Source organism: Naegleria fowleri (assembly GCF_008403515.1).
Source record: "Naegleria fowleri strain ATCC 30894 chromosome Unknown tig53, whole genome shotgun sequence".
Taxonomy (NCBI): domain Eukaryota; phylum Heterolobosea; class Eutetramitea; order Acrasida; family Naegleriidae; genus Naegleria; species Naegleria fowleri.
This window is the reverse complement of record NW_025407985.1, coordinates 41764-55516: the sequence shown is the minus strand read 5'-3', so window position 1 is coordinate 55516 and position 13753 is coordinate 41764. Positions and strand designations below refer to the sequence as shown.

At 35.9% G+C, this 13753-nt stretch overlaps 5 protein-coding genes across 5 annotated transcripts; 3 read left to right on the top strand and 2 right to left on the bottom strand.

Annotated features, from left to right (window-relative positions):
* Positions 1-106: 106 nt before the first annotated feature.
* Positions 107-2575, top strand: FDP41_006668 (uncharacterized protein; the record flags this gene model as incomplete). Its single annotated transcript, XM_044710327.1, has 1 exon — positions 107-2575. The coding sequence occupies one exon, from the start codon at positions 107-109 to the stop codon at positions 2573-2575; it is 2469 nt and encodes an 822-aa protein (XP_044558771.1).
* A 304-nt stretch (positions 2576-2879) lies between these two features.
* Positions 2880-4416, bottom strand: FDP41_006667 (uncharacterized protein; the record flags this gene model as incomplete). The annotated part of the gene is made up of 3 exons (XM_044710326.1): positions 2880-3551; positions 3684-3970; positions 4044-4416. The coding sequence occupies 3 exons, from the start codon at positions 4414-4416 to the stop codon at positions 2880-2882; spliced, it is 1332 nt and encodes a 443-aa protein (XP_044558770.1).
* Positions 4417-6222: 1806 nt separating this feature from the next.
* Positions 6223-9850, bottom strand: FDP41_006666 (uncharacterized protein; the record flags this gene model as incomplete). Its single annotated transcript, XM_044710325.1, has 4 exons — positions 6223-7835; positions 7895-8395; positions 8455-9214; positions 9275-9850. The coding sequence occupies 4 exons, from the start codon at positions 9848-9850 to the stop codon at positions 6223-6225; spliced, it is 3450 nt and encodes a 1149-aa protein (XP_044558769.1).
* Positions 9851-10211: 361 nt separating this feature from the next.
* On the top strand, positions 10212-11426 carry FDP41_006665 (uncharacterized protein; the record flags this gene model as incomplete). Its single annotated transcript, XM_044710324.1, has 1 exon — positions 10212-11426. One exon carries the CDS (start codon positions 10212-10214, stop codon positions 11424-11426), a length of 1215 nt encoding a protein of 404 aa, XP_044558768.1.
* Positions 11427-11592: 166 nt separating this feature from the next.
* On the top strand, positions 11593-13323 carry FDP41_006664 (uncharacterized protein; the record flags this gene model as incomplete). The annotated part of the gene is made up of 1 exon (XM_044710323.1): positions 11593-13323. One exon carries the CDS (start codon positions 11593-11595, stop codon positions 13321-13323), a length of 1731 nt encoding a protein of 576 aa, XP_044558767.1.
* Positions 13324-13753: the final 430 nt, after the last annotated feature.

Below are 13753 nucleotides of genomic sequence, written 5' to 3'. Positions count from 1 at the left end.
AAGTATGATTGTGGTTGACACCACCTTCTTCAACTATTGGAATGTTCAGTTATTGATTAAAATTGAATTGCAATTTCAAATAAAAACAATAAATTCAACAAAAAAAATGTCTTCCAAGTATTTGATGTCGTGTTCATCAAATGGTTTGATGAGAACAAAAACATCATCATCCACTTGCTCAATGTTATCCGGTGCTCATCATCACCAATGGTATAGCAAAACTCTCGGCGGAAAGAACATTAGTTTTGTTCAATCACCGCTTACATTTTCTTCATTCCGAGGAGGCTCCTCATGTTTCAAGAGTCTTCATCTCAGTACCTCGGAATCCTATCATCTCATCAGATGTTATCATACTTCAAGCTCTATTCACCCAATGATGATGATGGCCAAACGAACTTCAAGTGGTGGTTCCTCCGCTGCTACTGGTGGTAAACGTGGTGCCAAAAATCCATTCCAAGAACAAGCCGAGCAGGGAGAAGAGGCTTTTTTCAACTCTACATTCAATACCACACCGGAAAAAGACCAGCCACAACAACCATCTGTCGATTCTTCTCTTGCGGAAAATACAGAAGCCTATGCCAAAATTTTGCGTAAATTCTTCTTAAAAGTTCACCCGGATTTCTTTCATCAAGATGCTGTGAAACAACAACAAAATAAGGAGTCCTTTTCAAAGTTGAATGAATTGTTGAGTTGGACGAATGAATATATGAAGTTGAGATTGGATGACAAGAATGTATCGGAAGAAGAAAGGGCAGAAATGGAACAACGATTGCATCGACTAGGAAATATTCCAAGTGTTGGAGATAGCTTTGTGTTCTATGTGAGAGAACAATCGAGAAATGTAGAACCTTATAGAATTGAGGTAGTATTTAAATTACCATCAAAGCTTCAATTTAATGGAAAACTTAAAAGTAGATTAATGCTTACTCAACGTTTGGAGGAATTGGTGACCTCTCTACTGGAGAAATCGAAAATTATCACAGAATCTGAAGCCCGTCACAGAAGAGAAACTGCTGTTGAACAATTTAAGCAAATGGAGGAAGAATCTTCTCAAACAGGAAAAAGAATCTTCAGATCTCTCAAAGAAGAACTAAGAATGGCACTACAAAACAATTTACAAGGTTCTATCAATTTAGAAAAAATACGAAGAGGAGAAGAGGATGAAACTGAACAATGGTGGTGGGATAAGGATGTTCCCACTATTGAACATTTAATTACGCACGGAATGATATTCTTCTCAAAACACTTGTCTCCAGAACAAACAATCAAAGCAATGACCACCCTAAAAGATGGGCTTGCTGAGATGCGGTACTTTGAATGGAGCGATATTCCATTAATGATTACAGAAAAGACAGACAAATATGCTGTGAATGATCCTGTTGACGGATTCATTTGCGTTCCATACAACTTTAACACCTATGATTTTACAAAACAAATTTTGGAGAACCAAAAGAATATGAAATTGCTCATTGAAAAACGTGAAATCACAAGAAAAAAGGCCGAAGCTATTCAAAATATTAGAGAAAAATTGATTGAGGAAGTAGGATTATCAGATTTATCCATTTCTCCAAATCTAACGTCAGATCAATTGTACACCTTTATTGAAAATTTTGAAAAGAGATACCTGAGTAATGAAAAGTTAAAATTGGTGCTCAAGGATTTGTGCCTCGTCATTGACAACAAATATACTGCAAGCCCTGATGGTTTTGTTTCTATTCATTGGAACTTTATAGAGCATGGAAGGGACAATTTTATTGAATTCTTGAGAGATTTAGGAGCTCAAAAACTCAAAAGTATCAAGGATATGGGTAAAACTCTTGTAGCAATTCGAAAATCAATTGCAGTTCTTGGAGAAGAAATTATTGGCAAGCTAAAATGTAAAGAATTCAATCTCAACAAGTATTCTGATTTTGAAGAAGCAACGCTGAAGAAGCATCAGCTATTGCCACTCACGAACGAATTCTTGAAGAAGCTGAGAGAATGTTGCTTGTTTTTAGAAAGATTTGATTGGTCCACGTATTCCTTCTTCATGGTGAATACGTTGACAGCACCGAAGGATTTAAAGCTTCCATTCAAACATATTCCTAACGTTCGAACTCAAGCCGATATTGATAATTTAATGAGAAGATTAACGCTGTATGGTGACACTGTTATTGACATGGGTGATCGTGTGGTTTACATTCCTATCAATTTCGACGAAAATCAACTCTTTAAATGCGTTCAAGCGCACTGGAAGGAGGTCAACAAAACAGATCCATCTTCGAAAGAACATTCTGCAGCAGAGAGTGAACTTGACTTTTCCGACGTGGTAGATCCACAAGGTTTCCAAAATTACAGAAATTTGTCAAGCATGCTTGTTGAAAAAGCAGAATTAGTATTGTCCAAAAAACGAGCTGAAAGATACAAAATGTTAGCAGAATTTTTGAATCATCTCGAAGATGCACAGTTATATGGAAAGAGTAAGCAAGTTCTTGAGGCTGCATTATATGATCCTGAAGACAAAAGATTTGTTGAGCTCTATCAAACTTGGTTCAGAATTAAGGATCTTCCTCTCGACGATTTTGAAACAAGTTAAATATATGATTTTTCATGTTTCAATATCTTAGATGTCATTGATGCAATTTTGTTTCTTTGAAAAATATTTCCCAACTGGTGTTCCCTAGCAAACATTCCAATGACATCTAAGATATTGAAACATTCCAAAATAAAAGAAGTGTCTAACTTAAAATCCTCTGAGACGATTTCATTTGCCTTACGATGCTTTTCTGTGTGTCGAAGTGCTGTCAATACCAACTCTCTATCGTTTGTAAGTTCATTATAAGAGCTCATGAGCGAACAATCCTTCTTAATGGCAGAAATGATTGCTTCTCTGTCATTGGTCAACACAAATTTGTAAAAAATGTCTGCAATAGTTCACCATGATGAAAATGATTATCAATTACTGCCATCATGCAGTCTCTGTCATTTTGAAATGTTCTTGGAATTTCATGAAAAGAGCATGGATATCTACTTTTAAGGGCTGTCAAAATAAATTCTTTGTCGTTTCTACCCCATAATTTTGATGCTTGTTTTGAAAACATTACGAGTGGCAAATCCAATCGTTTCAAAAAGTCTTCATCGTTATCTAAATTGTTTTCAAAATCCATGTAAATTCGTGGAATAACTTTTTCAACAATCCTATTAAATTCACCGTCTGGCTTTTCGAGATACACTTCAAGAATGGAATTCATAAATTTACCTTTTTCTTTTAACTTGCGTTGATACCTCTTATGTGCTTGATAATATTCATCTGGTAAGTCAGAGAGCATTTTAAACACTTCTTTCGGTAAACAGAGGTCATATGAAAGACAGTCGTGATACAAATCTTTGAGAAATAGTTGTTGATAAACATGCATCTTGACATCCATGGGAAGCTCATCTCGAATATTCTTTGGTATTAAATCATAGACTTCTGGAGTGAATGTTTCAATCATTTCTTCTTTGATTTTGCCATCCATCATGGATATTGGAGTGTTGAGAATTTGAAGAATAAATTCCTTATCATTTTGTAACTGGGTAGGAAGATGTGAAAATATGCAAGGATTTATCCGAATCATCTCCATGCAGAATGTTCTGTCGTGTTTTAGTCTTTCAGATGCATATTGTATGCAGGTTTAATTGTCACACAGGATAGCATGTCTTACAATTTCCTCGTTGTCACGTAATCTCTCGGAAAGCTGTTTGAACAAACAACGTTTCTCAGAAAGTGCGGTTTTAGATTCATCAAAATCATCAAGATCAAAGATAAAAGAGAATCCATAGTTTTTTTGGAAAATTCCTGACAATTCTTCTTTCCATTCAAATAACATCTCTTTTGGAATGAATTTTAACACTTGTAATCGTGATGCCTTAATGTGCCTCAAGATTTCACGTTTATATGGTCTCCAAAACGCAACAGTTTCACTCAGTTGTTTGTTTTCAGCACATAAATCTGAAATGTCCAACGACCGTCATCCATTCAACTGTTATTGGAAAAAAATTATTTTCAATACATGCCTCCACACATTCACGGTCGTTCATAAATTCTATTTTCATGTTCTCCCACTCGTCGTCAGGTCTTCGTTGTTCAATTTGTTTTATCCATTCTTCCTTTGCTTTTAACCATTTACAGAATCCTTTGCATTGATCTTCAAATTTGGTTTTCAGGAGTCCATGATAGCCATTCAATAAATTCCATAATGTTGAAGAACCATCATCAAACCTCCGAGGTTGAAAATCATGCAAAATAACTGTACCAGATGTACCAGAAGAAGAGGAGTTTTCACTGATTAATTTTGATAATTTTGAGTATTTGTTTCCCGAGGAGGATGAAGAGGATGAGGAGGAGGCATGTATTGAAAGATCATCATCGAGAACACGAGAGAGTCTTCGTTTCATTTTTTTGGCGCCTGAGGCTGCCCGCATATGGCCGAGTGGTTTTTCTGGAACTGTGGCAGCCAACTGGTCCAGCGTCCGAATCCCAGGGGTTGCTGCTGTTATCGTGAGCAGTTTAAACACCTTTACTTCCGGGGTGCCTGCTAGGAAGTCACTACGTATCTTACGTTCGGCTTGTAAATAATGTACATAAAACCATCGAACAACGTTTATCATCGAATAAACCCATCCCTGAATTTTTTTGGCGCCTGAGCCCTTAAAAAATACCGCAAGAGGAACCAACTCCATCAAAACAAGAAAAAGAATACAAGCCAAAGAACAAACCTCGCAAAACAAGAAGGACCACACAAGCTAAAAAACAATCATCCACCGACAAAGCCAAGCAAAAAAGAAAAACAAAGCAAAAGAACAAACTTCACGATCATACTAATCATGGACAAAAAGGCAAGATACTATATTTGTATTATGATGATCAGTGCTATCAACAATTCGATAAGAAACGTGTAATGAATGTAAGAACAAGAAAGAAGCATCTCACCTTATCATTATTAATTGTTGTGACTTAGAACTTTGAAGACAATGCTGGTAATCGATACATATCATTATTAACATATCATATCCATCAACACTATATATACCTATTCATGACCTTTTTACAATAATTGACGACTCAACCTTACAAACCAACGAAACCATATGCATTAACAGACAAAACACTGCTTTATTTTTGCCTTCTGTTTGAATCATGGACTCAACCCATGTTAACAGTTGCTCAACACAAGCATGTAATCTGTTAATATTTGATATATCCTGTTAAAAACATTCGACATTTAGAAGTAGTATCTAAACGAAAATGAAGTCCAATGTTGTTTTATGACAAGTATTGAAGCACCGAAGGGCCAATAAACAATATTTAATTTTTGATGAAATAATTTCATCTATATTAGTGTACTACATACGTGTTGACATCACATAAGTCGTTTCCACATGTTATCATCATATATTTATCGTATATGAGTGAAATTTAACATTTTCGCTGGGACCTTGAATCATTTTTGAACTTGAACGAAAATTTTCCACCCAAAAAATTTTCGTTCAAGCTAAAATTCACTCACCATGTGGAGAGCTTCACCGTTTCATCCTTAGTTGACAATTGATGGAATAAACAACATCTATACATCTTAGTGGTCATGTAGAAGGTGTATTACAAGATTCATCCCATGACCATGACCATGTCTCTCACAATGGCAACTAATCTGAATATTTGCCTCTGTTGTGATCATGGTCATCAATAAGTGTCACAACTCTTACTATACACCCTTTGTGATGTCTACTACATGTATCGTCAATATCAAGTTCAATTTCAAATCATGTTACTGACAGTGTCCCTCTTCCTGGGGTGACAAAATTCGCTGGTGGTATATAGTTGATCAATTATAGGGATGCTCCACGGTCCGAGGAGTGTCTCCCAACCTCTCAAATTTCATTTATATATCATTCATGAGTACTACTATCATTGAGGGATTATGGGGCATGATTGCATGTCTGCATCAATTTTTTTAATATATCAACCTGAGCGCTATGAAATTTACCGTTCCAGCGAAAACGTGAAATTTTTTCTTTCTTGTGAACAACATGTCAGAACAAATAACCGAGCAAGATCCTATCGTTATAGATCCTAAGACAACTAAATATGTTGTTTATTTGATAATTACAAATTTTTGGGATCACTGAATGGGCGATATTCCCAAACCCAAAAACCCAACACTTCATTCAGATCATATCATTGCTGAGTTGTTCATGAGGAGTTTATTGATCCATCATTGATATGTACTTGGTGTCTTCTACAAGCCGATTCTTTGTTTTAACTACCTTCTTACGTTGTACAAACGACATGAATGCAAAACCAATGAAACAGATGACAATTCCGAGGGTCAATCCTCCAATAATGGACCCTATCATTGCTCCGATCAGAGTGTTTTGAGAATACGTGATTTCTTGTGATGGATTGGGCTGATCGGGTACATTCATTCCTTCGTAAATATCCTCTACCCCCATGATATTCTTATTCACCTCTGGCATTCCCTTGAAATCGAAGAACAAATCATTCAAACACGATGTATCTACTGTCTTCACATCTGGATTTTCCATATTCAGAAAGTTGATGAATATTTGCAAAACACAGTCAGGTTTACCCTTCGTTTTTACCGGAGATTTGACCATAGTTCCATGAACAGCAAAGGGAACAGTAATCAAGCGATGTGTATTTCCTCCTATATTCTCATTTTGAGATTGTGCAGACCATAATGGTGTTTGTGGATCTAAGTCTCCATTAATCAACAGTACTTGGACTGTGTTTGTTGAAAATGTCTTGTTGTAATATTCCAAATCTGGATCATATGTCTTCCAATTAGAATTCTTCAGAATATTATACCACTTTAACGTATTACTTCTCAAAATATATTTTGGTTCAGTTTGGATTTGTTGGAGTGTGAGAGACTTATCCCAAAATTCTGAAAAAGCTATATGGTAAAATAGCACATCACTGTTAAGAGGCAGCTCATTCTTGAAGGAAAGCATTGTTTGAATAGAATTATAATATTTTCTCAAATTTTTCAGAACTGGAATATCAACGACCTTATCGCACCGATTCATTCTGTACAGAATTGCTGGAATTAATACTCTAGGATACTGATCCACAAGGAGATCATTCAAAAGAGCAGCCATGATCTCTCTTGGCATTGATTCTACCAGCTCTGGGCATGTGGACTTTGAAGCAGATGATTTTGATGGGTAGACTTGATCCATGACAACATGTAGGAATGAAACTGCATCACCCTTAATTTTACGGCTGCACAAAGAGTCATATTTTTGAACCATCTCAGCATCATGACAATATCTGAGAAATCTCTCTGAAATTTCTTTTGCAACAAAATCCCACGAACTAAAGAGTAATCGTTGAGTGGTAGCTGTTTCCATTGTCGAAACAAATCCATCCATTACAACACCCTTAATGACCTGTTGCATTAAATATTGATCGTACATTTCACAATATCTCAAAAATCTTGATAACCATGCTGTCCCGTATGATACTCCGTACAAGTATACCTCTTGAGGACTTGTTGAAGAAGGCACTCCTTCCACGTTAATTTTACGAATTAACTTGGCCAAATCGATTCCCCCTGCCTTGCTATTAAAGTGTAGGTAAGAGTTATCGTGAGACCAATCTTTGACAAACCCTTGAGCACAATCTGGCCACTCTGAATCAGTAATAGAGTAGCCACCATCACTTCCTGGTGTTTCAGATTGTGATGAAACGCATCCTATTCTTGTGCTTCTACCTACTCCTCTATGCTCTGTGGTGTAAACGTCAAAGTTTCCATTTGTCACTTGTACAATTAAGGGCATGAATGGCTCAATACCTGAAACAATTTAAAGTGAGCATTTCTGAGATTGTAAAATTATGAATTTGTGTACGTACCATCACTTGCAAAACCAGGGCCGCCTGGTAAAAGCCACAATGCTCGTTTAGCATAACCATTTCTGTTTGCTCTCAATCTCTTTACAAATAATTGAATAGTTTTTGTGGATGGGACTGAATTTTCATCCTTCATAGGATCCAAAGCAACTCTTACAAGAGAGCATTCAGCAATGAGTCCTGAATAATTACCTCTATATTGGAGTGGACAAGGTGAGAAAGAAACACTATTTCCGACATTCTGGGAAGATTTCGAAAGATTTTTGACTTTTTGTTTGTTGTTAAACTCCATAATCCATTTGGAAATTTCTTCCATTTCATATTTCCTGACCTTTATAACACTTGATGGATCTCCTTGTGGAACTGTACTTCTTAAATCAAGATGATGAGCACCTCCTTCAATGATCTGCTGCTTAACGCTATCGGGCAGGGAAGAATCAACAAAATGTCTATCATACTCTCCAGCTCGCCATGGATCCAATTGACCATGTGAAAGAAAAATGTCTATACATTGAGGTTGTATTGAATATTATCGTATTTAACCATAATATCGCTAAACTTACTGGAAATAGAACCAATTCCATTCATTCCACCATAGTAAAGGGCTGCCCAGTTTTCACGAAGCTCTATATTCGTAATATTTGGAAATAAAACCTTGCAATAAGCTTTGTGTGAATCTACACTCCACTCTGAAGATAGAAACATTGATTTTGATGCAGAGTTTGACATTGGAAATACCATTTCGGTACAAACTTGATAGTCCCATGCATAATTTCCTAATGAGTCTGAGTTGTAAGGAATGCTATCGAGTTCTGTTGTATCATTCGCCATAGATCTAAAGAAATCAGAACAAGCATTAAGAAGGGCACTCACTTGTTGTTTTTTGTTGATAGAACCTAAATCAATGTGGAACACAGTTTGTGGGTTTCCACCCACATTGTTTGGATAATCTCCACCATTCTTCATCTTGGTGGCCAAGATCTCACAAAAGTTGTTGACAGGATATCCAGGCAGAGGAGCAAAGGTGACAACAGGATAGGGATAATTCACTTGGGCGATGGTTGTTAACAATATTGGTATTAATTTAACAAGGATGTGAGCTTTGTGAGAGTCTTGGATATTTAAAGCTTCTATTTGCGAGAGACCAATCATGGCATCCTTAATAATGGCATCACAAGTTGCAGATGAATAAGTTGAATAGGATGTTGCATTATGGTAAACTTCATTAACAATAGAATAGAATTTGTACGGATCTGCCAAGCCGTTGAATAGCATCAGAGGGGCACTAGCTGCAATAGCTCCATCCACTACATTTGGATATTTCTATGTTCCATGTGTTGGTTTTTGGTTTCAATCATGGTTGTGTACGATGAAAAAACTTACCATTCTCATTCCAAATGACAATATACCACCATAGGAACCACCAAAAACAATGATACTTCTTGTTCTGCTATCATCAATTCCATACAAGCTTTGAAGTAAGGTGGCAAAGTCCGCCAATGCTTGTTCACTGCTTAAATATGACAGTTCTTGTCCAGAAAGAGATCTAATGGCACGGTCATCTCCAATGAAAGGTACAGACTTTCCATAATAGCGATGCTCAATGAACAGGACAGTAGCACCAAACTTGTTGGCAACTTCAAACATGAATCCACTTGAGAATTTGTAGAATTCCTCAATGGATCCTTCATTACCTGTGTACACTAATACAGGGGCGTTCTCATTATGGACGGGATTGAAATAATAATCACTCTTGAGATATCTCATCTGAAAGGTACGATTGTCTGAAAAGTCGAAATGATTCAACTTTTGTGTGAAATAGAATTCCTGGTAAGGAGGTGGATCATCAGTCGTTCCTGTAGTACTTGCGACCACAAATAATAACCCAACTTGGAACAACGCGAAACAGTTCAAGACAATCAAAACGACACGATTGAGAGAGGGTTTGGCGGATTCCATTTTTTTTGCGGAGAAATTGAGGAAATAGGAACCAAAACAATTAGAGGATGATTGGAACTGGCAAGGTCCGCATTGGAAGAGGAAGTCAAGCTTCTCCAGTCAAATCTTGTTTCCAACATGCTTTCGTTGTATATCAAAATTTAAGCCAAAGGGAGGTGGGGAAAACCCAAATTTATCCACAGTGGAGTTAATCCAAACAAAGAATGGCTCCTAGGTACAACAAAGATTACAATTGTTTGTCATGTCCTTGGTTTGAATTAACTCCATCATGTACAATAAGGCATAAGGGAATTTATCAATTGATTACTCGATTGGTATCAACAAAGCTATTTGGGTTTTGTAATTTGGCACAACAAAAAAAATGTCTGAAACTCAATTCACACAAATTCGAATGCGTCGCTTGAAGAATGAATTGGAACTTGAAGCTTGGTTTGATTTCATTCATAACATATTTAAAGAAAAAACAACTCGACAATATTTTGTAAATCATCATTGGAATGATCCGTACTCGGATTTGAGCTCAATTTTGGTGGCAACCATTCCGAAGATGTCCATCAACATTACCTCTCCGACAAGCTCACTCGATTCGGAGGAAATTGTTGCAACTGTAAAAATTTTCCATCGAAAAATTCAAATTAATAATATTTCAAAAAATAATTCAATGATTAGTGAATGTCAATGTGAAGGAATTGGAGAAGTTGGAACACGAGTTGATATGAGAAGAAAAGGTATTTCACATTCACTTCTTACCCTTGTCATTCAACAAATGAAAAATAATTTATTGAGTAATGCTGAATTTGTGATTTCAAGTTTGCATGCTGCTCCGTCTGTGTGCGAAGTATATAGGAAAGTTGGATGGCAAAGCATTCCTATGTATCACTCTACAATACATTTAAGTGTTTCTTGTTTCATGAACGATAGTAATGAATCTCACAAGAAATTCTTGGAATCGATTGCCATTGACAAACTCGATTTTTCTTCCCAGGAAGAAATCCAAGAAGTGATGCAATTATATTCTAAATTTTGTAAAACATATCAATTTCATGGTTGTGAAGTGAGAGGCGAAAACACAGAATATTGGTCTAAATGGGTAGATCACGAATCCACAACTCATCAATGCTCAGCATTAGCTCTCTATTCAAATTCTAATATCACAGCTTATTTAATTATTGGTCCAGATTTAAGCGTTTCAAACTCTGATAAACACGCTCTAAAAGTTAAAGAGTTTGTGTGCAATTCAGATTTCAATTCTGAGAAATGTTGGCTCGCTTTTTCGACCCTTCTTACCCACTATTTGCTGTCATCACTGACATCAGAACAGAAATTGCAAACATCAATCACTCTCCCACATGCACTCCTTTTACAAGTATTCAAAGAATTGTATGAAAGAAAAGAGAGTTCTACAGCAACTATCACCATGGATCTCAAGTTCCAAATCATCATTGATGGCATTAAGGAAAAATCTGTGACAGATATTGGATACATGTACAGAATGATACAACCTGAAGATAACCACTTGTTAAACCAATTGATACACGAAGACAAGCACTTGGTTTGGAAAACAGATGGTTTTTAACAGTGCACTATTTAGGTTGAGTTCCAACTTCTCCCACCATTCAAAAAATATTAAAAATGGTTTTGTGGAATCGTGACATGCCCAACAATCATCATGATTCAAAAGCTTTGAAACCCAAACAAATTCTAATCGTGGATCATCAAACATTTCCGAAACTTTTAACTCGATGCAATCTCGAATCCGTTCGTGGAATCGATCATGTTCACCATCACAACATTCTCATCTTCCTTTTGAACAATTTGTACCTCCCGAAGTGATCTTTCTCATATTCAGTTATCTCGACTTTAGATATTTATTTAAAACAATTCCGTTTGTTTGCTCCGAATGGAGACGTTTGATTATTGAGAGAGTTGACACCCTTCACATTTATCCAAACGTTGAAAACTATTTAGAAGAGTCAGAAAGTTGTACTAATGTTGTCGATAAGAAAAGAATTCAATACAATGAAATGATGGTTGAAAAAGATATAATTCCCTTTATCAAGTACATTACAAAATTTGTCAAATCAAATCACATGAAAATTTCGCACTTGTTTTTGAATGGTGGAATAAGTAATACCTTTAGAAAGAGACAATATGCTGAGCTGATCACGTTTTACAAATTATGTAATGCCTCTAATTCGAAGTTTTCTACTTATGTATTCAAATCACCAAAAGAATCAAATCGTGACGAATTGCTCAATGCCATGAAAAAAGAAGCTGGACAAGAATGTTGTTTCACTAATACATACACTATGCCATATTCTGATACTGTCAATGTTTCAGAATATTGTGTGGGTGGCCTTTCAGAAAATATGATTCTTTTTTCTGATAGTGATACTCCATCTCTAAGTGAATTGATACGAGTGGTGTCACCACATTTGAAAACTCTTGTACTCTCTCATTGTATTTTGAAACAACGATTTTTGAACTCCATATTTGTGAACTTGTGCAACGGTTTGAAAAATTTAGTTTTGGAACATGTCGCAACCTTTGGAGATGTTGATTTAAGCAAACTTCCAGTCGAATACTTGGACAGCACAGAAACTATCTCTGAAAAGTTGGAAAAGAATTGTGAAGTCATGAAAGGCAATTCAGTCATTGATGGTGAAATATTAGGTAATTTAAGAAAAGCATCTATGGAAAGGACGTCTTCTTCTATTTTGAGTCTTTTAGAGTCATTGAAAAATTACCATGGAGAGAAGAAAACAGAATGTTTGGAACTTCGAATTCGATTGGACGAGTATTCATATTTTGACTCGAATTGGTTGGATACAAGTATTGGAATGACTGGAGATCATCTTTACTCACTTATTGACAGTTTCAAAAAGTTGAAATCCTTTACAATTGAATTTGAAACAACACTCGATGAGCTTATTTTTCAAAAAAGAGATTCTCGGTTTTTTCCAACCACAAAGCTTGACCTTCCCTTGCTTGAAGAGTTGAGATTGAAAGGTAGATCATTTCTTTCGAATCATTTTGATGAATTGATTTCAATTCCATCATTGAAGTTGTTATCTTGTCAAGTAACAAGCGGTGAAGATGTTGAACAATTGAAGAAATTGTTGAAAAATTCAGAAAACCTTGAACAATTAGAAATTCAACTAGTGGCTGTGAAGTCTAAGGACTTTGAGATTTCTTTGATCGAAATGGTCACTTCTCTCGTTGTGAACAAGGATCAATTGAAACATTTGATTTTCCGAAATATTTCATTTGAGCATGTAGAATATCTTGTACAGATGATGAAAACGATATCCAATACTGAGAAATTGATCAATTTAGGAGTTCAATTTAAAGGACCATACGAGTTACCTACACAGATGCTTGTCGAACATTTGAGACAGCAAGCTCCCCAAAATATTCGTCTTTGTTCTAAACTCCATGCCACAATTAATTACAAAATCTTCAAAGAGTCTTGAAAAGAAATACAGTCATAACATGGAGGTGCATCAGCACAATGAAACCACTTTGATATCACTTGACCAAATTCTCAACAATAGAAAGAAATTTTCTACGTCCCTCCAAAAAAGTAACTATTTTGTGGCTTGATCGTTAAGAGAGAGAATTTTGGCACTCATTGTCACCTCTATCACACTAAAGGAGATATTAATTATTTGTCAAACTTGGCAACAAAAGTTGATTTAAAGAATTATGAAATGGAATGCTATTCATGCAAAGCGGTCATTTCAAGGAAAGACATGGAAAGCCATTTAAAATCGTCATGCACTAAAGAAAAGGTCAGACTCTTAATGGCACATTATGTAGAAGCAAACAAACAAGAAACACAATAATACAAGAGTGTTATATATAGAGTAATTCTGAAAATGTTTTTAGAATATATCGACTGAG